At 36.8% G+C, this 22727-nt stretch overlaps 1 protein-coding gene across 1 annotated transcript; it reads left to right on the forward strand.

Moving 5' to 3' along the window:
- Positions 1–185: 185 nt before the first annotated feature.
- Positions 186–22305, forward strand: TXNDC5 (thioredoxin domain containing 5). The gene is made up of 10 exons (XM_027837240.1): positions 186–483; positions 4366–4515; positions 7806–7911; positions 10633–10729; positions 12734–12849; positions 14487–14573; positions 15254–15388; positions 18025–18107; positions 19072–19201; positions 20655–22305. The coding sequence occupies exons 1-10, from the start codon at positions 236–238 to the stop codon at positions 20775–20777; spliced, it is 1275 nt and encodes a 424-aa protein (XP_027693041.1). The 5' UTR covers positions 186–235; the 3' UTR covers positions 20778–22305.
- Positions 22306–22727: the final 422 nt, after the last annotated feature.

Here is a 22727-nt window from a genome sequence, read left to right on the forward strand (position 1 = left end):
GAGTAGCCAAGCTCGGCCGGCTCGGCGCTGCTGCGATAGGAGGCCCTGGGAGGAGCAGAGGGAAGGAAGGGGAGGAGGAAGCGGAGCTGCTCGGGAGGGGTGGGGGAGGAGCGGCTGGCTGCCCGAGCAGCTGCGGCGGCGGCGGCGGCGGCGGCGGCGGCGGCGGCGGGGTGACCGGCATCTCGCGTGTGAGGGTGCGCCTGAGCGCGTGTGCCCAGCACCCAGCGCCAGCACCATGCCCGTACACTGGCTGGCCTTTCCCTGGCTCTTGCCGCCGTCACCGCAGCTGCTGCTGCTATTGCTGCTGAGCGGAGGCAGAGGCTGGGGCTTCGCGTCCTGGGCCCGGGCGGAGGAGGCTGGGGAGCCCCTGGGCGCCCAGGGAGCAGACGGAGAGGACCCACATGCCAAGCACCTGTACACGGGAGACATGTTCACCCACGGCATCCAGAGCGCCGCGCACTTCGTCATGTTCTTCGCGCCCTGGTAAACTCTCTTCTCCTCCCCCCCCATCTTCCCTCTCCTCCCCCCCCTTGCCTCCCTCCTCCCCATCTTCCCTCTATCCTATTTTTCCTGTCTCTTCTCTGCCTACTGCCTCTGCTCCCACCCGAGACGCTCTACCCCTCCCCCAGCCCTCCGTGACCCCCAGGATTGCTTAACTTCTCCAGCCCTTTAGCTCCAGTAAATGCCCCAAAGGTTTCTCCAAACCTCGGGCTCCCGCCTGCCCCGGAGGAGGAAGAGTTGTTGGGGAGTGGGGAGAGAAAGGGCCGCGTCGGACCCCAGAGAAGGCCGGAAGACCCCAGGGCATCATAGCACTGTGGCAGCCTCGTGGCCCGGACTGGGGGTGGGGGTGGGGGCAGGCACTGAGGTGGGCGAGGCCGGGGCTTTGGGCCTCTACTGTTGACGTGGCACAAGGAGCCCCAGAGCTCTGGAAGAGCTGGCGGTCTGAGTACCCCATGGAGAAGGAGGGAAAGGGAGAACCCTGGAACTTTTAGTTTGTGGTTGTGTGTTTGGAGAAGGGAGGCTCACGGGTTCCTTTACTCAACTTGGCTCCTAAATATTCCTTTAACGTACACCAACTTCCCTTTCTTCCTTACCCCGTCCCCTAATGCCCACGCTTTAACCCTCCCCTCCTACAAACTCGAGTCTCTGTGGTGCCTTCTGAAGGACTCGGCTTTGATCCAGTGGCTTCCCGGTATTAAATGGGACACTTAGTGGAGATTCGGTTTGCTTCCTGGTCGGGGTATAGGTTTCGAATGTACAAAGGGACAGAATTCATACATACACTTTTATTAGCCCAAGCCACGTTGCAGGGACTTAGTTACAAGTTAATAACTTGTAATGTTGTATGTATATTTGTCTTTATGGGTTTGGGGATATTTTGTTTGTTTTATGGGGTAGGGGAGGAGAGAGAATGGATCGTAAAAGAGAAGTGTTTTGTTTTTACTGGCACTTCTAAACCTGCCATCCAAAAATTAAGGAGTGAGAATTATGGAAATTTTCGCAGTACCTATTTTATATCTAGTGTCCCAGATCATAGAATCGTAGATTTAGATCTAGAAAAGAATTCATATAAACAACTAATCCATCCATCCTCATTTTACAGGTAAGGACCCTGATGTATATAGTTTCCATGCCCAGGGCCAACATAGTAAGTGTCAGAGCTTGGATTTAAATTCAGGTCCTCTGATTCCACAACTAACATTCTTTACATTGCACCATCATATCACCCTACTACATTTTTTCTGCCTGGCATAAGGTCTCCAAAAGGAGGACACAGGGCAGTGACATCTTGCATTATGGAGCTCAGAGATAACATTAAAATAAAACCACAAAAAAAAGTGAAATTGTATTGGTCCTATCCCTAATACAGTGATGAGATATGATTCCTCATTTTCTTTTCTCTTGTAGTTTGGTATAAGGTGTGCTGAAAATTGGCTATGCCAATTAAACTGAATATCCCCAATGAAGTATTTAGTCTTTGTAGATAACTTTAGTGTGGTATTATCACTACTAGGTTTCTACATTTACTGTAGTATCAGATCAGTTGTTATATTATTGAAGCACTAATCACTAAAGGCAAAATTTATTAAAATATAAAATTGATTTATCATTCAATAGGCCTTTATTGACTACTAAGCAATTGTGATTAACATAGACAAATTTTCCGTCAAGGAACTTATATAGTCTACATTATGAAGGATATATACATATACCCCCAGTATCAACCCCAAAATTTTCACTGCCATAAAAGTTTTTGCAATAAAGACATTGAAAGAACCTGGGTTCACAGGTGGAGAGAGAACAGCTTCAAACAGATGTCTATGCCAGGCCAGGCCATGGCCTCTGAGGCTCTCTAGGTCCTCAAGTATGGCCCTTTGACTGAATTGGCTGCAGCTGAGGTCCTGGAGGACCCAGACGCAGAGGTCCCACCCCTAGAACTTATGCCATAGTTTGAATGAATACCTTTGTGATGGTTCTTCTAATCCTCAGTTTTTTAATTCTATAGTGACTGAAATTATGTCAATTAGAAATGAGTTCACGGCAGCAAGCATCTCTTTTCAAAATATAAATGCTTCTAGAAGGCTAGTTATCAGTTATTCAGTGAGAATTAGCTAATGAATTTATTTTATTCTAAAAGTTTGACTAAGAATATCAGTAGTGAGGGCCACAGTGGGAAACAGGAAAGCTTGACTAGTGGTATGGAAGTTTCAAAGAAGCAGATTTATGCTTGACTTAAGGAAAACCTTCTAACTATTAGAGCTACCCAAGAATGGAAATGAATGCCCTTGAATAGGCTGGTTGACCACTTGGATATGTTATAGTGAGAATTCTTTTTCTGGTATGGGTTGGACTAGGTAGATGTCTGCTGATATCCCTTCCAGTGCTTAAATTCTGTAGGTTGGGGAGAGGTAGGAGAGTTTCAACGACAAACTTTGTCTACCTTCATATTTTGCAGATAACCAGGAAAAGGAGGAGAAAACTTATCTATTTCTTCCCAGGTCCTGGAACTCAGATTGGCCATATTAGGACTATAGATTAGCCATGTTATTAAATAGACTTTTGTGGGCTGGCTTAGGAACTTAACCACAATGTAGGGAATTGTTTCTCTTGGAAAATATTCCAAGTTAGAAATGACCAATTTAGAAATGAACTCTCAGAACATGACCCGTTTCTAATTTGGGTACTACCTGTACCTGTCAGTGTTTTATAGCAAAAAAATAAGTCCCACTGATTGACCTAATGCTAGTCTAAGTAGAGAAAGAGTTTGCTGAAGAAAATAAGTAGCATATCATCATGTAATTATAAAGTTAACTGACCGAAGAGCATAGCTGTGTTTACAATAGTGCAGGTGATAATTTAGCTTAAAACAAATTAGTTTTTAACTTGGAATCTACATCAACAAACAGCTACTAAGTGGATGAGAGAAAAGGATCAAGTTTGAGGACTTGATACTAAATAATTCATCATCTTTTGTGGCTTTCAGAGATGTGGATGTTTCCCCGAAAATCAGTCCTGAAGATTTTTTTCTTTTAATTATTCCACTTCAAGTTACCAACAGCAATGTGTGTTAAAAACAGTAGTGTTGACAGTAGTGTTAAAAACTTTTAATAGTAACAATTTATTAAGTAGTAATATAAAGTTTGGTACTAAAGAAAGAAAATGCTATGTGGTAAAACCCCCAAGAGATTTCATTTACAGTAAATTGACCTTCATAACTCTTCTAAAAATTTGGTATTAGCAGATTGGTCCTTGAAAAAAAAAGTTAAGAATTTAAAAAATTTACTATATGATGATAACATATTGTTTTTTTGTGGTTTTTTTTTAATCTTATCTCTGAGCTCCATAATGCAAGATGTTACAGCTGTCTGTTCTCCTTTTGGAGACGTTATGCCATGACACTTAGCTTCTCTGTGGCTAGTTCAGCTGGATAGACTGAATATGGTAATGAAGCCAAGGTTTGGGGACTAGTCCTTATGGGGGTGAGTTAGCTTTGTTCTCTTTTGTGATCATAGATGGTTCCTCCAAACTAGCTTGGTCACAAGGGGAACCATACGGAAGAGTGTGGATAGGTGATTAATGTATATTAATCAACACTACTGGATAAACAGGTTGAACACATTCTCTGGCTAGTACAGTAGATCTTTACTTGCATTTCTTCATAGCAATAGATAGCAAGTTTCAAAAGGTGCCATCAGACACAACTGTTAGTCTGAATTATTGCTTAGCAAAACTTGGCTCTCCTTATAATTTAATCACTTTGTTCTTCAAGTTAGCGACTGATACTTTTCCAGGATTTATAGTAAAATGATAAAGACCATACACTTTAGTATGTTAATAATCTGTGTATTATTTATCTCATTATAGGTGTGGACACTGCCAGCGGCTTCAGCCAACTTGGAATGACCTGGGAGATAAATATAATAGCATGGAAGATGCGAAGGTCTATGTTGCAAAGGTGGATTGCACAGCAGATAGTGAAGTGTGCTCTGCACAGGGTGTTAGAGGATACCCTACGTGAGTAGAAGAGGATGTGTGTTTGTGACATTTTTCAAGTTTTTCCACACCCCTCTGCCAACTAGATGAAGCTAAATTCTAAGTTAATCTTTCGGTGATTTCCTTTGTAGTTTTGTAGTTAGTAGGTGCTAAATTTAAGCAGGCATTCCACATTGCCAGAGAAAAGTTGTTTTTATTGCATCTATTTTAAGTATATTTTTTGCAATTTATTTAAGAAAATGCTTCATTAAATAACCATTGAATTTTTCTTTTGATGGAACATCTTTGAGGCATGAGAAAGGTTAGCGTTTTAAGTTCACAAGCGTACTTTCCCTCATACAGCAACTTTTCCAGTCACAGAATCAGAGATGTAGATCTGGAAGGGTACCTTTGAAGCTGGAAAAGGTTAAGTGACTTGTCCAGGGCTATGCAGCAATTTATGTTAAAGTCTTTGTGTGTGCTCACCATGCAGAGAAACAGTATGTTATGGAATTACGCCTTCCATTAAAGGCAGGGGTTCTTAACCTTTTTTTGTCATGGATTCTTCTGGCAGTCTGGTGAAACCTATGGACTCCTCAGAATAACATTTTAAATATAGAATATAAAATACATAGGAATACAAAGGAAGCCAAATATTCAAATACAGTGATAAAAGTATTTTTAAAAAACAAGTTCACGGATGTAGGAAAATAGGTCCATGAATATACTATTGGCAAAGTTGTGAACTAGTCCAGCCTCTCTGGAAAGCAATTTGGAACTCTGCCCCAAAAGCTATAAAAGTGTGCATTGCCTGTGACCCAGTGATGCCACTACTAGATCTATACTTCCAAAAAGATCAAAGAAAAAGTACACCAAAATATTTATAGCAGCTCTTTTTCTGGTGGCAAAGAATTGGAAACTGAGAAGATGTCCATCATTTGGGTAATGTCCATCAGTGGAGATTATAGTATCTGAGGGTGCCATAAGAAATGATGAAAAAGGGGATGATTGCAGAAAACCTGGAAAAGACTTACATGAACTGATACAAAGTGAAGTAAGCAGAACCAGGAGTACAATTTACATGGTAACAGCAATATTGTAAAGATAATTAATTACAAAAGACTTAGTAACTTCAGTCAACACAATGACCCACTACAGTTCTAAAGGACTCATGAGGGAGGATGCTATCCATCCCTATATAGAGAACTAATGAACTGAGTGCAGATTAAAGCATTTTTTTGGTCCTCTTTCTTGCTTTTTCCTTTTTTTTTCTCTTTCTTTCCTTTTTTTGGGGGCGGGGGAATAGGGACAGGGCATATGAAAATTTGTCTTACATGACTTCATATTCGTAATAGGTTTTGTATTTCTTGCCTTCTCAATGGGTTGGGAAAAGGGGGAGGAAGAATCTGGAACTGAAAATAAAATAAAATTTAATGGATTAAAAAAAAAAAAGTTCATAGACTCCAGGTTCAGAACTTTTACTTTAGAGAGTACGGGACACTGTCATCTGGTTGGCTGGTAAAGTAGATAGACTGTTGGACTAGAATTAGAAAGATTTGAATTTGAATCAGGGTTTAAACAGCAGTCATGTGAACCTGGACAAGTCACTTAGTCTCTCTCTGCTTCAGTTTCCTCATCTGTAAAATGAGGGGGCTGGACTTGATTCCAGGTCCCTTCTAGCTCTAAATCTGTGATCCTCTAATATTACCAGAGAGCCATTGACTAATTGAGAAATAGAGACAGTTGTTCATTGGGGATTAGATTAAGACCAGAGCTTCCACATTTGGCGTTTTAATTGTAGTCTCTCGGATCTAAAAGTCTCTTATGAATTACCTGCTAGTATGAGTACTGTAATACCAGGTAAATGTAGTGAGTGCAGTGGTGGCAAATTGGCTTTTCTAAGCTGCTTTAACTTATCATAAGATTGGAGAAAAGCATGGAGAGAAGCAAATGGCACACAGTTTGGTAAGATTTATACATGTGCTAACTTTTATTTTAGAAATTGCTTTTTACAAAACAGGTTAAGGTATCAGCTTTCCTCTGACCACGAAATGGACAGAAAGATACTAGCATTTATTCTTACAATACGCCAATAATCTAATCCTTCATACCACCATCATCTTTTCACTTAAATTCCACATAAATATTAAGTTAATTGCCTACTTGGACTAATGTATTCATATTCCTTCAAACTCTTTTTAGCTTTGTTTTGAGACTAATAGATGGTAAGCATTTTAAACTAGGAATTCTGATTTCTGTACATATTGGTCTCTTAAAATTCCCATATTGCACAGATGGCATTTAATATGACATGACAGCCAATTATAACTTGTTTTCTAGTTTTTAAAAATTGAACACATTCTAGACAGTATTTTTTTTAATCCAGTAATCTCTTGTCTTCACCACTGTCAACTTGTCTTAATGAGTTTTATTTAGAATGCATTCCTTTCCCACCCCACAAAATAGTAGCATGGTTGTAATCACCAACTGTCCCTGAAGTTATATTAGTTTAGTCTCATGGTCTCAAATCTGTCGCTTATTACTACAGGAACTGTCCCTCTAATTCAACTGAAATCCATTTAGGAGCAAATGCATCTGGTAGAGATGAGATTTCTTGTCTGTGGGAAAGGAGGCTGCAGAATGCAAGGAAGCAAATCTCTTAGATGAGCTGTAGTGTTGGGGTTGTCTTTTAGTGAGACAACACAAACAATTAAGTGAGCAATTTTGCTGCTAAAGGCAACTTCATTACAAGTATTCAAGATTTATGCTTTGGAACATTTTAGGTAAATCTCCAATCTCAAGGTAAGTATTTAGAAAATGAATTAATCATTGATGCATCTGCTGATGACTTCTGCTAGTGAAACAGTAGATAATTGACCTGTTGTGAACAGTCATTAATGTTTTTAGATCAATTTTGAAAATCCTATCAAAACCGAGAAAGTCGAACTTTTCAGTTTCACAGTTTTGAACAGTAAACTTTGAAACATTCTGCCAGTTGAAAATTGGCACCTTAGACTTTAGATCCACTTAAAAGTTCAGCCTTCTTATTTTTGTTTGGGATGCTTGCATGAGATATGGGTTATGTCTTTAAAAATTAGAATTGTATAAATAAATAAAAAATTTCCTTAGCTATCCAATTTTTTGTTTCCTTTAAAACTTTATTAGAAATCTGGTATCAGAGTTTATTTGTAAATCATTTAATTTAAATAATCAGAAAACATACTTGGTCCTCAGGAAGAAAATGTAATATCTTGAAGTGATTTGAAGTTATTTTTGAAAATATACACATACATAACATTTATTTATCTATTCCTTTTTTTTTAAACTTTCAGCTTAAAGTTTTTCAAACCAGGTCAAGAAGCTGTGAAATACCAGGGTCCCAGGGATTTCCAGACTTTGGAAAATTGGATGCTTCAGACACTAAATGAAGAGCCTGCTGTAAGTGTATAAGAAATTTTTCTTTCCTTATTGATCAAATTAATAACATTCCTATATAAGGAGTTATCTTTTGTTTTCCAGTAGGAAAAAAATTTTATTAAATTATTTTCCTGAGTAGTAATGAAACTGGCCAGCAAATTTACATGGATAGTTATCTCAGGATCATAAATTTAAAGTGGGAAGGAACCTTAGCAGTCATCTAATTTAAAGCCCCCTCTCCCTTTTTTAAAGATTAGGAAACTGATCCTCAGCACTGTTAATTGACTAGCCCAAGCTCACACAGGTAAGTAGCAGAGAAGAATTCTGAATCTAGATTCTGTGATTTCAACTCCAGTACAATTTCTACTGTACGATACCACTTCTCAATGTATAAGCTATCTTCTTCATTTAAAAGTCACTGATCTTGTAAGCAAATCCTATTATAAGATGTTGTAACCTAACATTGCTAGCTCTTGGCAAAAATTGAATTCCATGAAGACTTCTGAGTCTCTCTGCTATGCAGCGTGAAAAACTATTGTCATAGAAACCTCAAGCCAGGACTGCTTTATGGGATTAATATTTTCTCCCATTTTTTCTCTTTCTCCTTCCCAACCCATAGTCTTCTTTGTTGATAAGCTAACCCAACCTAATCTCTTATTACTTGGGTAGCTCTTCCCTACCACACCCTGTGCTAAGCCTTTCATAATCTGATTATTACAAGAACTCATACAACGGTAGAGCTAGAAGAGACTTGAGAAACTATCTTTTCCTGTCCCTTCATTTTACAGATGAGGAAATTAAGGCTCGGAATTCATAAAAATCATAGACTTTTAGAGCTAGGAGGGTCACAAAGAAGTCATCCACTCCAATTCGTATTTGAAATATGAATTCCTTCTTCAACATACAGTAATTACTCTTTATACAGAATCAAATCCCTGTAATTTTCCCTAAAATGTAACAATTAAGTTATGGCACATGCATACAGAAAAATACACTGAGTGTAATTTGAAAAATCTACGTGGTCCTCCCACCCCTGCTTTTTTTGCATTAATGTGCTGAGTTATAAATTCATTATCATTAACAAGCCCCTACTAAGTGCATTGCCATTTGGTATGTGTTGCTCTCTTTGGGCATTGTATAGAATAAGACCCACATGAAGCTAAGTAAACAAGTTTCCTTTTGGTTATTTTGGTGAGATATTAGGAAAATAATCTATGTTTATACTAAACATCGCTATAGAATGACACTATCAGGACTCAGACTAAAAGTTGAATTTAAACAAACCTGAGTACTTTTTTTTGCCAGATAACTTTCAACTGTATGACTTACTTACTATTTGGTAGGTGTTCAGTTTTCTCCTGGAGGCCCTGTAATTTGATGTATTCCATATGAAGCCTCCAATAAAATGAAAATCTTTGGTGTGGCACTCAATTCACTGTAGGAATTGTACTCATCAAGAGATTCATTGGGCACCATATGTAATACACACAGATGTGATGAAAGTAATTCCTTCAGATGCTGTGTGGCAGAGAACAGATATGACTTATCAAACTTACCCAATTTTAGACTATATTTAAACAAAACACCTTAACTACGGGTGAGTAACTTTGTGTCTTTCTCAATTTCTTAGTGGTAGCCAGATTTTGATATTGTTAAGTGTAACTTTCACATAGCTTTAAACTTTGAATTATGTACTTTATGAAAAATATCCTTGTTCTTCTTGAAAGAAACTTATTTTGAAGTGAAGTTTAAATCTTTATAATAAACATTTATAGCATTAGAGTGAGACTGATAAGCCTAAAAGACAGTCAGTCTTTAGCTGAAGGTACCTGAGAAACCAGAAGCCATTATTAGCTTCTTTAAAAAAAAAAAAACACCTCTGTTCTTATATTGTCCAAAGTTGAGGATTTGGGGACAATTCATAGAAATATTCAACATAAAACTCTTAAGTCATGCTTTTTTTTCTTTTTCCTGTTCTCAATAATGCCTGACTTCTTTTTAGGTTCAGGTATTATATCTCATTTAATATACAAGTTGAAGCACTTATCAATTTGATAAAGTCTCTTTTAAAAATGAAGTGTGTTGTTGTTGTTGTTTTGTCATCATTATCCTGAAGTAGTATAATTCATGATGATGTACATTGTGACCATGAAAGTTTCTTGACTGTTATAGTGTGACAATGGCTACTCTCCTCTTTGTCAAAGGGCACAAATACTAAGCCTCCAAATGGGATTTTAAAAATCTGTAGTCCTCTGGATTTTGTATTGTGAATAGCCTATGTAGCATGGGACATCACTTGATTGTAATTGAACCTGGCGTTTGAGCATTACTTTCCTAGGGATGCTTTTGTGTGCCTGTAGCACTTGGAATGGCATGAAAAACTAGCACATTTTGAATTATCTAATAAGTTTTTAAAAAAAGATTAAATGGTAATATATGTGAAGTTCTTTGTAGTCATAAATAAACTATAAATAAGAACTATCCACAGTCATCGGTGTAGAAACCTATATTTGCCATAGGATGACATTTGAGAATGGACCTTCTGTGATGATTTAGTTACTGAAGCATCCAAAGGAGCTCATAAGGTGGACAAATGACATGAATTGCAAGGCTGGCATAAATAGCAAGTTACCAGTACAAGGTAGTTAAGATCTCCAGATAGATTGCACCTACAAGATTTCATTGCCTTTACTATTTATTATGTGGGCAACTCTTAGCAATTACTTTGTTGCTACTTAATAGACACCAGAGCCTGAACCAGAATTGCCAACAGCCCCAGAACTCAAGCAGGGACTATATGAGCTGTCGGCAGCCAACTTCAAACTACATGTGGCAGAAGGTAATATGTGCATGTGTTCTCTTCAGATTTGTGGGCATCCGGGACGTGATGAGTGCTGAGTAGAATGTATGGTGAAATTTGTCCCTTTGTGTTTGCTTTGGGTTTCCTTCTTGTCTAGTAGAGTCTTTGACTTCCCATGGTACTCAGTCGTCAGTAGGTTGTGATATATTTTAAGTGGAGAGAGTTCTCACATTAGGAGTTCTCTACAATGTGAAATCATAGATCTTTCTGTTAACATGAATACAAGTATGATAAAGGGTCTGGACAGGGGCGAATGGACAGTACTGCCTATCAGAGGTGAGATATCATGAGTTCCTCTGCTCAGTTTACCCTTTGGAGCAGTTCTGAAAGGTACAGATGCTACCCTCCTTCTCCCCCTCTGCCCCCCATCTCTCACTCCTTCCCTTTAAGCTCTCTGTCTGTAATTTCTCTGCACATATGATGATGCAGGGAAGACGGTGTTAGCCAAGAACATGCTTAATCTGTGTTCTTCGTAATCCATCCTTACATAACCAAGAAATGAACAAATTATCTTTAATCACATTTAGTTGGAAGCAGATAATACTTTGCTGACCTGTGGCAAAAATGTAACTTTTTATTCTTTTGTTTAGACACAAGTTTTTATATGTTATGTGAAGTTTATATAAGTGAAATCTTTTATCTTTGCATATGTATATGTGTATATGTGCACACACACATTTTACCAAAATATTAGTGTTTTTATTATACAAGTATCTTTTGCCTTATGGAATAGATGTGTTTTGGCAAAGGTGGCTGCAAGTTTTTCCAAAATAAACCCCATTTTCCCCATAAACCATGATGAAGTAAAATGTTATCCTGGTGACAAAAATCCTCATGAAGATGTAATTGAAAATTTTTGATGACAAAAGGCTAAAATTGTAATCCCCAGTTAAAATTAATTAGCCCTCAGTCTGATGTTTGTTAAATATTATGGAATGTTCAACTTCTATACAGTTGGGTATAAAAGGTTATTAAATCTGCAATGTCAGTTTAAATAATGAATAGAAAAAGACACACAGCAGCTTTTCTCTCCACCCCCCCCCCCCAATTGCTCCTCAACATGGGGGATTTGAGTATAAGGTTAGAATTTTATGGGTCCTATCCAGTGGAATTTTTATTATTGTAACATCAAAAAGAGCTCATTATTACCTGATACATTGTGTGTGAAAAATGTCTTATAACCATGATGTTTTATATAATTTAGTAGCTTATTATTTTTTAACAATCTTATTGTAAAGGTGGTCTACGTCATCATTCAAGGAGAGTGTTACTAACAAAGAGATTCTCAGGTGTTTGAATGTACTAGGTTTTGTGTTAGTGCAGACTGCTTTAAAATGCCTTGATATTTATTGTGGCTAGTGATTTCTCAGTAAAGATCTTATTAATTTTATAGACAACCTTTTTCTGTTTGCTTTTATGATTTTATACATCATCATTAGTATAAAATAGAGGTCACTGAATTCGTATGCCAGGATGAACTGTCTGGATAAACTTTGCAGTGTCAGCCTTAAGGATGAATGATAGATGCACCTTTATTAAAAGCATTGTGTTTCCCAGCTTCTTCCTAAACTCATTGATAATCTTATAATGACATCTCACTCAGCAAGTATTAGAATAGAGCATTTCTATACCAGGACTAAGAATCATATTTTAAACTTTTAATAGTTTTTTTTTTTTGCTCATAACCTAACATCCTTTTAAGAGCAAGCCTGACAGTTTAATTCTTGGATTGATGAACTCAGCAGAATCTAGATTACAATGTTCCATTTTAAAAACTACTTATGAGTTTGTTTATATTTTTCTGGCTGAAGGAGTGATAGTCAATTTACATATTCTGTCTTCTGTTATTGAATTACAGTAAACTTAGAGGTTTGTTAAATATCAGGATGATCTTTAGCTTTAAATTTGTAATTACATAAATTAAAGGTTAAAATTGCTCCCTTTCCCCCTACTCCTGCCTAATTTCTTGACATTCTGTTAAAGGCAACCACTTTATCAAATTCTTTGCCCCATGGTGTGGCCATTGTAAGGCTTTGGCTCCAACCTGGGAACAGCTGGCTTCAAGTCTTGAACATTCAGAAGCTGTCAGGATTGGCAAGGTAGGTGAAAACTCTTCTTAAACTGAAAATATCCCTCTTTTGGCAGGATTAATTAAGCAAAGTAGCATATTATTCATTTTATGTATGGCTAGTCACTGACTTGATTTATTTATGCCATGTAGTGTGTGTCACCTGATAATTCACAGTAATAGATAATGAAGTGTTGGTGACTTACAGATTTTTTTCACAATGTACAGATAAATTATAGCTATGGCTGCTTTGTTTAATGGGAAGACATGGACAATTCTGAATGGGAGAGACCTAATTACCCTTTCTAAAGAGACATAGCAGAGACGGCTATAATACTCCTTTGATGGACTTGGATACTTGCCACATTTGATCTCATCCAATACATGAAGTTTAATAATTGGTTTAAGAACTTGATGGGAGTTGAGAAGAACCTTCTGAATTATGAACCCTGTATTTTCTCTTGTTCAACTTTACATTGAGAAGTAAGAAGGGGTATACAGCTTCTGGAAAATCTTGGGCTCCAAAGGAACTTGAGGGTAGTTAAATGATTTTTATCCACTTGAGTTTTCTGTTTACATTTTCATGTGAATTTTATTTTTATTTTAAAATTGATTCCATATTTTTTTTTACCACTATTTAAAAGCATAATTAGTCAGCTGTGGAGATTGATTTGTATGCACGAGTAACACTGACTTCTGCAGAGCAAATTACCCATTTGATTTGCTGACCCATTTTCATTTACTGAGAGCTAACTGGATTTTTTTTTCCCTTTGACATTTATAAGTCTAAAATACATTGAAACTTATTTTTAGTTTAGCCCTTTAAATGCCTTGCTGTGGATTATAAAGTGCAAATATTAATGACATTTGTGAAGATGTAAGACATTAATTAAAAAAAAAAAACTCTTTGTACCATGTTCTTTCTACCCCCAGAATCCATATTTATAAAAATGAACTAAACCTCTTTGTTGGTAAAGAACTTCTTTGCTCTGTAGGTGAAAACTGTCTTTTATCATTGATAAATAGACTTAAAAACAACCAAAGATGAGATTTTAAACTTATCTAATATATCTAATCAGTGATATTTAATGTAGGCATTTATTTGAAAGAGTCTTTTCCTTATTTCAAAACACTATGTTCATGCTGCATATTACAAATTAATTGATGTCATGTTTATTGTGTGTAATAGGGGCCTTTGTGAGCTTGATTTTCTTTATTAAAGATATTTTACATTTAATTCTTTGCCTGCCTAATACAGTCTAAAATCAACTTTATCCCATTTACTCAGTATTTGTGATTGCATATCATGAGAAGTAGAATGTTACTTTGGACAAAATAATGAAAGACTTAAAATGACATGCAAGTATAATCTTCATAACATTGAGTGAAGCCTTTAGTTCATGGAGTGTGTCGTTTCTGTTCTCAAATATTTGGGTCTCATATGTAACCTTGATAAGTGACTGGAAAATACTATATGACATCTGTAACTGTATCATGGATGAATTAAACTAATAGAATTAAAAGGACTCTATAATATTCTAGAAAAGAGTCCTCTCAAAAGTAGAATTTGAATTTTGAGAAATCATTCAGCATTTTACTTTCAGGTACCTAATGTGCAGCATTCTATTTAGTGATAAAGCTAATGCTGGACTTCAATTTTCATTTTAGGTTGACTGTACACAGCATTATGAACTCTGCTCTGGAAATCAAGTACGTGGCTATCCCACGCTTCTGTGGTTTAGGAACGGTGAAAAGGTGAGACTTCACCATGTTAAAGTTCAGATTCTGATTTCAACTGGGCGTGAGTGTTATAAGGGGCCAAAGAATTGCAAGAAAGCAACCTTAGTTTGGACACAGGGTTGAAAGACTATGCATGTTGGACAAATGGAAAAAATGAAAAATTATTTCCAGTACATGAGAAGTAAAGCTTTCCCATTCAAATGTCAGTTCTAGTAGTATTTTGAAATATTTAAAGTAGTTTGGTCTCTAATGCAGTTACATAGTAACTGTGCTGTAATCATACATACACATCTGACCACACTTGGTGATTTAGGTTATAGTAAGGTCCTTCTAGCTCTAACGTCCACAATTTGTCTCTGGCTTATCTTTAAATTACCTTGAAATATATACCCATCAACTTGAAGGGATTTGACAAGATTTTATCGATTTTATGACTTGCATAAAAAGAAAGAAGGAAAGGAAAAAGGAAAAGAAGAAGCTGAAAGAAAAAAAGGAAAGAAAAAATTATTGAAGTCTAAAAGCACAGCCAAAATATCAAACTCCTGATTACATACTTTACATTTTTATTTTTGAAAATGCAATAGATTTTATTACTAAGAGTGAGCCTTCAATTGAACTGTTAAGACTTAATTATTTAAATCCTCTAAGACTTGATTATTTATATTAAATTGACTCAAATTTGTCATTGTATGTAGATTGACCAGTACAAAGGAAAGAGGGATTTGGATTCTCTAAAAGAATATGTGGAGTTGCAGCTACGGAGTGTTGTAGGGGAAGCCTCAGAAACTATCGAGGCTGCTGAGGCCCCAGAACTCACTGCAGAACCTGAGGTAGGTGCTATGGAATAATGCATGGGAAACTCTGTTCTGCCCTTATACAGCACTTCCCCTCAGCCTTTTGGAAAAAAATTATTTAGTGATCTGGAAAGAATAAATATGATTGTCAGTTATACTAAAATTAAACACCAATAACTTTGTTCAACTGACTGTATGTGTTTGAGTGGGATATGTATCATTTAAAAGCCCTTGTTTTAAAAACTTGGAAAGTCATGGAGGAAAAAAATATTGAGAGGATTATCCATTTATATGTACTAGATTTAAGGGATAAATGTATTTTCTTTTCTTTTTTTTATTTTTTTTTGGCAGTTGGGGTTAAGTGACATGCCCAGGGTCACACAGGTAGTAAGGGTCAAGTGTTTGTTCTGAGGCCGGATTTGAATTCAGGTCCTCCTGACTTCAGGGCCGGTACTCTATCCACTGTGCCACCTAGCTGCCCTAATAAATGTATTTTCAAGGTATTTGTAATCCTGGGCTAATTTCCATCACTCAGTCTCACTTAGAGTAGCAGTATTCTTTACCTCTTTGGAGATGATATGTGAAATAAATTTCCATCTGAACATTTGTTAGCAGCAAGATAAAATGCAGTAGGATTTAATGGTATCTCCATTCTCTCCAGTTTTAAAGAGTTCTCACCTGGCTTGTAGTCTATAAATTTGCAGGTTGGACACATTTTCCCATCAAAATAGTGCAGAATAAAAGAATAATAAAAACAAAAGATTTATATAGCCAGTACTAGGCACCTTACACAAATATTTACAAGTAAATCCTCTTTAGCTCATAAAATTCTTGACGTATTTAGTAATACTGTTTCCATTATACCTAACCACTATTTTAGTATCATTTCTATGATACAATGTATTTCAATTTTCAGTTGTGTCTTCCCCAACAAGGAGAACAGGGAGACTCTCTTTGTTGAAGGGAAGGGTAGGAGATAATCCTAGGTACCAACAACTTTAAATCTCCATATTTGCATAAGGTAAAAGTACCTGCCTAGGTCAATTAGATCTGGGTTCTAAATTAAGAAACAGAGGACAGTTTACCCCCAGGCTTCCTTACTGCCTCATAAATCAAGGGTTCATAAGCAGAGGACTGCCTGTGTATTAGTTTAAAATTGCCATCTTGGTTTGAGAAATAAACAGATGATCTTGCAGTTGTGACCACATATATTAGAAGAGTGTATGTGTCATGTTGGCTATGAAAAGTCATCCTAAACTGTGTATAATTATATACTATTAATATTTTCACTAAATACAGAACCCTTTATTTAGAAAGTTTTCCACACGTTTAAGTGGGTTGTGGTCGTTCAGTGAGTGACCTAATATTTATGGACTTTAAAAAATATGGTGGTGTTTCACATTGGTTCCAACTTGGCGGCTCTTTATTTCAGAATCTTTTCAGTTTTCCACAAAGCTTCTGCTTTAGCTACCAACATTAATACAGAAATATGTTGCTCATTGCCACACTCAAACAGAACAGCCTACTACATTTTAGCTTGAATCCACGTGGTATGCTATCCCCTTTGCCCTCCTGGGGGAAACTGAAGACCTGTTTTAGAAAGCATATCGAACTAATCCTTGATACAAGACTTATCTGGAGAGGGTCGCTGTAAAATAGACTCACTTGTAGGCACTTTTACTTAGATGCTGTAGCCAAAGCTTAAAATAACTAGTATATTTTTATGAAGGCAATTTGCCGTTAGATACAGTTTGTTTTTGAGTGTTTTGGTTCACATCTCCTGTGGTTATGTCCCTCAAAATATGCGAGTTTTTCTTAAAGAAAGAGTATCATTTCTCAGATTGAGTTCTTGTGAATTCAGAAGTGAAAAGAAGCCTGTTTTCTCCTTAGCCAGTATACTGTGTATAGAGGAATTGTGCTTTATGTGGTGAAAAGGAAGGCACATGGATGCTCTCAGAGCCATTGAGAAAGGAGAGAGGTAACCTGAGCTTAAGGAAGAAAAAGGCATCCTGTGAAATGTAAAAGAGTAGCTTCTGCTACTAACTGAAAAGATGACAATGATAATGATAACAATACTTGTATTATGCCTTAAAATTTGCCAGCCTCTTTGCAATCATCTTACTTCAGAACCTCATGATAACTCCAAAGATGCTTTCAACTTTTTGGCAAGGCATTCTGTCTTCTATATTTTCCTGTCAAGAGCTCAAATCTTTGTTCATTTGAAAGACAACTTGCATCAGATTAGAAAACCCCTCAGGTTCTTTATTACTCCAGAACCAGCCCGGTTTCACTTGGTGCCAGGCACAGGAGAACATCTTTGTGCCTGTTTTCCTTCTAGTGTTTGTCAGGCTGTTGGGGCAACTCTTTAGAACAGTCTAGGCATGCTGTGTAGAAGCCAGTTCCTTCCTCAGCATCTCTTGTTCCTGAATCCTGCATGAACTGTAGTAGTTTCTCATTCAAGAATTCCTACCCTAAGGATGCTGCTGAACTTTTTTTTACTCACTGTGTGTTTGGTGTGAGATGTATGCTATGGGTACCTATATTTTTATATCATCCAAGGAGTAAGAATGGCAGCATATTGTATGAATCATCCTGTTTATGTTTTTAAAAGTCATTTAATAACTGCCATATTCTAAAAAAGGATTTTTGCTTTGCATGGTTTCCTTTGATAGAGTGCTGTGCTTTCTCTCTCCGAAAAGGATTTTGATGACACAATTGCTGAAGGAATAACTTTTGTCAAGTTTTATGCTCCATGGTAAGCAACTGTAAATGTATTTCATTAGGAATTAAGTACTAGAATACTTGAACTTATTTTTCAAATCATTTATCAGAACTTTAGACTCATATAGGTAAATTTTGTCCCATGTGTTGCACAGTTTATAGGGAGCTGTGATCTTGATGTGCTTAGGATCTGCTCATGCTACTGCAAATAAGGGAATGTTTATAATCTTATCCATCTGATATGTTTAAGGGGGCAGATAGCTGATAGAGAAAACAGCAAAAGTGGGAGAAGGGAGAAGGAAAGGAGGGTACTTCTTATGTAACTGAGTACTTTTTGTGTTCATACATCTAGCTTTGAGATGCAGCTTGATGTAATACATAGAACTAGCCTCAGAGGCAGGAAGACCTGACTTCAAGTACCACCTCTGGTATTTGTTAGCTGTGTGACCCTGGACAAATCTCTTAACCTGTCAGTGCCCCCAGACAAATCTCTAAGACTGTAAGTTGCAGAGCAGTTTGCTGATCTGTGTTGGTGGAATTTCCTTACCAGAAGTTACCTATACTAATGAAATAACAAAGCCAAACCAAAAAAAAAAAAATTTGGTTAAAAAATCATAGTGTTATCAAGTACAATGTCCAGCTTTAGGACGTGCTCAGTTAGATAATTTTGATTGACAAAATAAAAATCATCACAGGATGTAATCTTGATTGAATTAAGTTCATCTTTGCAATTCCTGTGTTGATAATTTCTTCAAGTTCTTGGGAGACTTTTTAAAAAAAATTTATTTTTGGTAAGGGGGAGAGTTAGGGAAGAGCGAGGGGAAGGAAATAATGTGAAAAGTACAGGTGTAGACTTAGGGAGAATTTAAAGAGTTACAATTTTCTCAGCCTAATTTGATAACACTATACAAAAGGAATGAGTTGGATAGGCTGCAAAATGAATTGTGAGTGACTCTTGAATCCAGAGTGTTTAAAATAGATATTTATTCTATTCCTAGGTGTGGTCACTGTAAGAATCTGGCTCCCACATGGGAAAGCCTTTCCAAAAAGGAATTCCCTGGCTTGACAGGAGTCAAGATAGCAAAAGTAGATTGTACTGTTGAACGAGCTATTTGCAGCAAATATTCGGTAAGTGTAAGTAGTTTAAAGCTTTTCAGATAAATCTAGACATTGATGTCTTGAAATTTGAAGAAAGCCATCCTCAGTTTACTCACTTCCCTTCTTAAAGTAGGAAATTCTGGGCCCAGCATACCGTAGATACACTATTTCTCTTTGTCTAATGTTGTTGAAGAAAATTTTCCCTTTTTTCTGAGTTTTTTTTCCTCTTAGGAGATTTCTCCTAAAAATCAAAAGAAGGTGTTTAAAAAAAAAAAAGCCATTGCCTATAGCTTTGCCTCCATTTAAAAAAAGGGAGGAAGTTTCTTGATGTGTGGTTTTTTTTTATAGTTTTAAGAAGAATGTGTCTAAGAATTGTCAGTGGAGTCCTAGATTATTTTAGTTGTTAGCAACAGTGTGAGAGATGTTAGATTGTGGTGCCACCTATGGGACTATATTGTATGTTTCATCAGTTCCTTGCTTTTTTTTCTGCTAGATTTTATCAAGGTTATAGCTTTGATTAGTTCTCAGATCATTCACAATTTATAGTAGGTATCTTTAGGTAAATGAATGCTTACTTGTACAAAATCATGCCACTTTGATAGCTTATTGTTAAAGACTGTTACCAGCTAATAAGATGACAAGTCCATCAATAAATCTAAGTCCAATGTAAGGGATTCTTTATTTAACTGTGGACCTCTGGCTTATGAAGGACTGTTATCCAATTAGGGAGAAGAAAAGACTTAGAGTGAACATGACATTTGTCTTCAATTTCTTTGAAGGGCTATCAGTGATTAAGCTTGTTCTGCTTGGCCCCAAAGGACAAAACGAGGACCACTGAGTAGGAGTTGTAGAAAGGCAGATTTCCATTTGATGTAGGGAGAAACAGAGCTATCCAACAGAAGAATGGGTTGTCTGGGAAGGTAATGGGCTCTCCCCACTGAAAAAGCTGGATGGCCACTTTGTTGAATGTGTTGTGGAGTGGGATCTTGATCAGGGATGTGTTGAGCTTGGTGGCCCCTGGGGTCCCTTCCAAATCTGAGATTATTAGGATATCCAGTATTAGGATATCCAATCATATGTGTCTTTAGATTGCAAATAAAAGTTTCATAATTAAAATTTCTCCATTTTTTGATTGATGGACATTAGCAGAAAACTGTACAACAGAAGTCATTAACTAAAGAGTAAGTGATGGGTTGTAGACATAAAATTGTATCCTTTAGGATGAGTTATTGTCTTCTTTTTAATGGTCTTTTAAATTCAATAGTGAGTAAACATTTCCACCCCTCTGCTTTTTTTAAGATGTCTGGTAAGATTTGCTTTATTTTAAAAATTAAAGAACTTCTTTAGATTTTGACCACAATGATGTTCAAGTCCAAGAAGACTCATCTTATTTGGATCTAATTAGCTAGTTTAAGAAATGATTTGTGTATGATTGAAAATACTCATTTTAAAATGTGCAATTCTGTGTTTTGCATCTTTAAAGGTACGAGGCTACCCAACATTGCTGTTCTTCCGTGCAGGAGAAAAAATCACCGAACACAATGGAGCTAGGGACCTTGAAACATTACACAGCTTTGTTTTGCGACAGGCAAAAGATGAACTGTAGAATCTCACTTGGGAGTAATTTCCCTGACTGTTCTCCTATGTCCAACTTGTAGGAGTTAATCCATGCTAATGTTACTGAGTCTCAAATGGTGGTTATTTGGAAAACTGAATGTACTAAATTTGTGATATCTTCTGTGTGTGCGTGTTTTTTAAGCCAACACACTGTACTGATTCTTTATTAGGTTTGTCTGGGTAAATATCTAACAAATAGTCACTGTGCAAACTGAATATTTTCAGTGGCAGTAGAGCAATAACTGCCCCTTGACCTTCCTTTGATGAAATTCGAATGGCTTCCTTTAAGACATAAGTAGAGGGCAAGAAAATCAAATTAAGTGAATTGGCAGACTATTTTTGGCATTGGGATAATCTTGGTCAAAAGCAGCTTCAATTGCCCACAGTTGCTAGAAAGATAGGAACCTGTAGAACTCCTGTTGCCTTTTAAAGTAAAACTCACCACTTAAGACTTTTGGTAACTTATTTGAAAAAGAGTTTAAAGATCAAACTCCCACTTTTGGAAGATCCTGAAATGCCACCACCATGGGATTCTCATTTCTGTTCCTGTTTCGTCATGGGAAGTTAGCCAAAATGATGGTACTTTTAACCTGTGCCTGAGTAAGATTATGTGATGCCATAATTGTATGTGTGTATGTGTCTCTCTTTCCATGTCAGGTGAATTGTTACTTGAGATTCTCTCGTTTGTTCCTTATGGGGCAAAAATCACACTGCTTCATTTCTCTTTACTTGAAGCTGGAGTATTCTCGAACTTTAAAGTTTGATTATTCTACTCATAGAGAAGTAGGAGAGGTATCAAAGAGCCTTTTAAAAAGTATCTGCAAGCTCTCCTCAAACTTGGAAAAGGGCTATTTTAGGAAACTTTGAAAGTAGCCCTGAGTATATTCTATTAATAAATTTTTTAATTCCTTAGTGAAGATTCAGATTAAACTCTTTACCTGAAAAAAAATAAGAAGTAGGGTGGCCTTTTGTTTGATCATTCAACTAGGTGTGGTTATAAGGACACGAAATACTGCTGCAGTGTTCTAAATGCAGAACCGTAACTAGGATAAACCGACTGGGGCTTTGCCACAGGGCACTGAAATTTAAAGGGCACAACAATTTAACACATCTACTTAAGTTAGATGCTGCTGTAATAATTGCTTCCTCCTGCTCACTTAAATTCATTTAGTTATATGTATTATTTTTCACACTGTGAATTCACAAAGTTGATTTGAGGGGCTCATTTTGTACTCTGTCCTAAACACACATTTTGTGCTCCTTGCCCCATGGGCCAAAAATTGCTAGTTACGGCTCTCACTGTAACCTCTCCAAAAATTTCCTAAAAATATAAGTGATCCCTTAAGAAATTTAATTGGAATATGGATGCTTTGTACTGCCTTGAAAGATGATTCTATGGTGTTCAAGTGTGCTTTTCTCTACCCCTCCCCCAAACCCCTTGTGACCAGAACCAAAGAATGGGTGGGTGGTATGTGTATAAATCATTTTGGAAATAAGCAGCTCCATAGCTAAATTCATTGAAGTGGTTTCTCTTGTGTTATTCATCATGAAATTAATTACATCTTGAGTAGCCACCTTGTTTCTAGTCCCCTTCTAAAAATTCTTCTTCCCCATCATCCTAACTTTCCCCTCATTTCCCACTTTTTCTCTTTCTTTGTTCCAACCCAAGATATCTCATTTAGCACAAGGTAACAGGTGGCAAGAAATCTTACCCATTATAATTATTTATCTACATATACATATGTGTGTGTATATATATGTATATGTATGTGTATATATATACATATGTATACTTTTTTTTTCTAGTACTTTAAAGCAGAGAATTAACTAGACCATCTTACCCATCTCTGCCTAAGGAAGTCTTTATTAAACACACATGGTTGGTTCACAAATGGTTTTTAAAAACTATCTAGAGAAGCACAATCCTCATGAATGGCTG

The sequence above is a fragment of the Vombatus ursinus genome, unplaced genomic scaffold, assembly GCF_900497805.2.
Source record: "Vombatus ursinus unplaced genomic scaffold, bare-nosed wombat genome assembly UNPS02000577.1, whole genome shotgun sequence".
Lineage (NCBI taxonomy): Eukaryota > Metazoa > Chordata > Mammalia > Diprotodontia > Vombatidae > Vombatus > Vombatus ursinus.

Coding starts and splice junctions, on each gene's coding strand:
- TXNDC5 (XM_027837240.1), top strand. CDS start 236: ATGCCCGTACACTGGCTGGCCTTTCCCTGGCTCTTGCCGCCGTCACCG. Junction 18,108..19,071: donor GTCAAGTTTTATGCTCCATG/GTAAGCAACTGT, acceptor TTCTATTCCTAG/GTGTGGTCACTGTAAGAATC. Junction 19,202..20,654: donor CTATTTGCAGCAAATATTCG/GTAAGTGTAAGT, acceptor GCATCTTTAAAG/GTACGAGGCTACCCAACATT.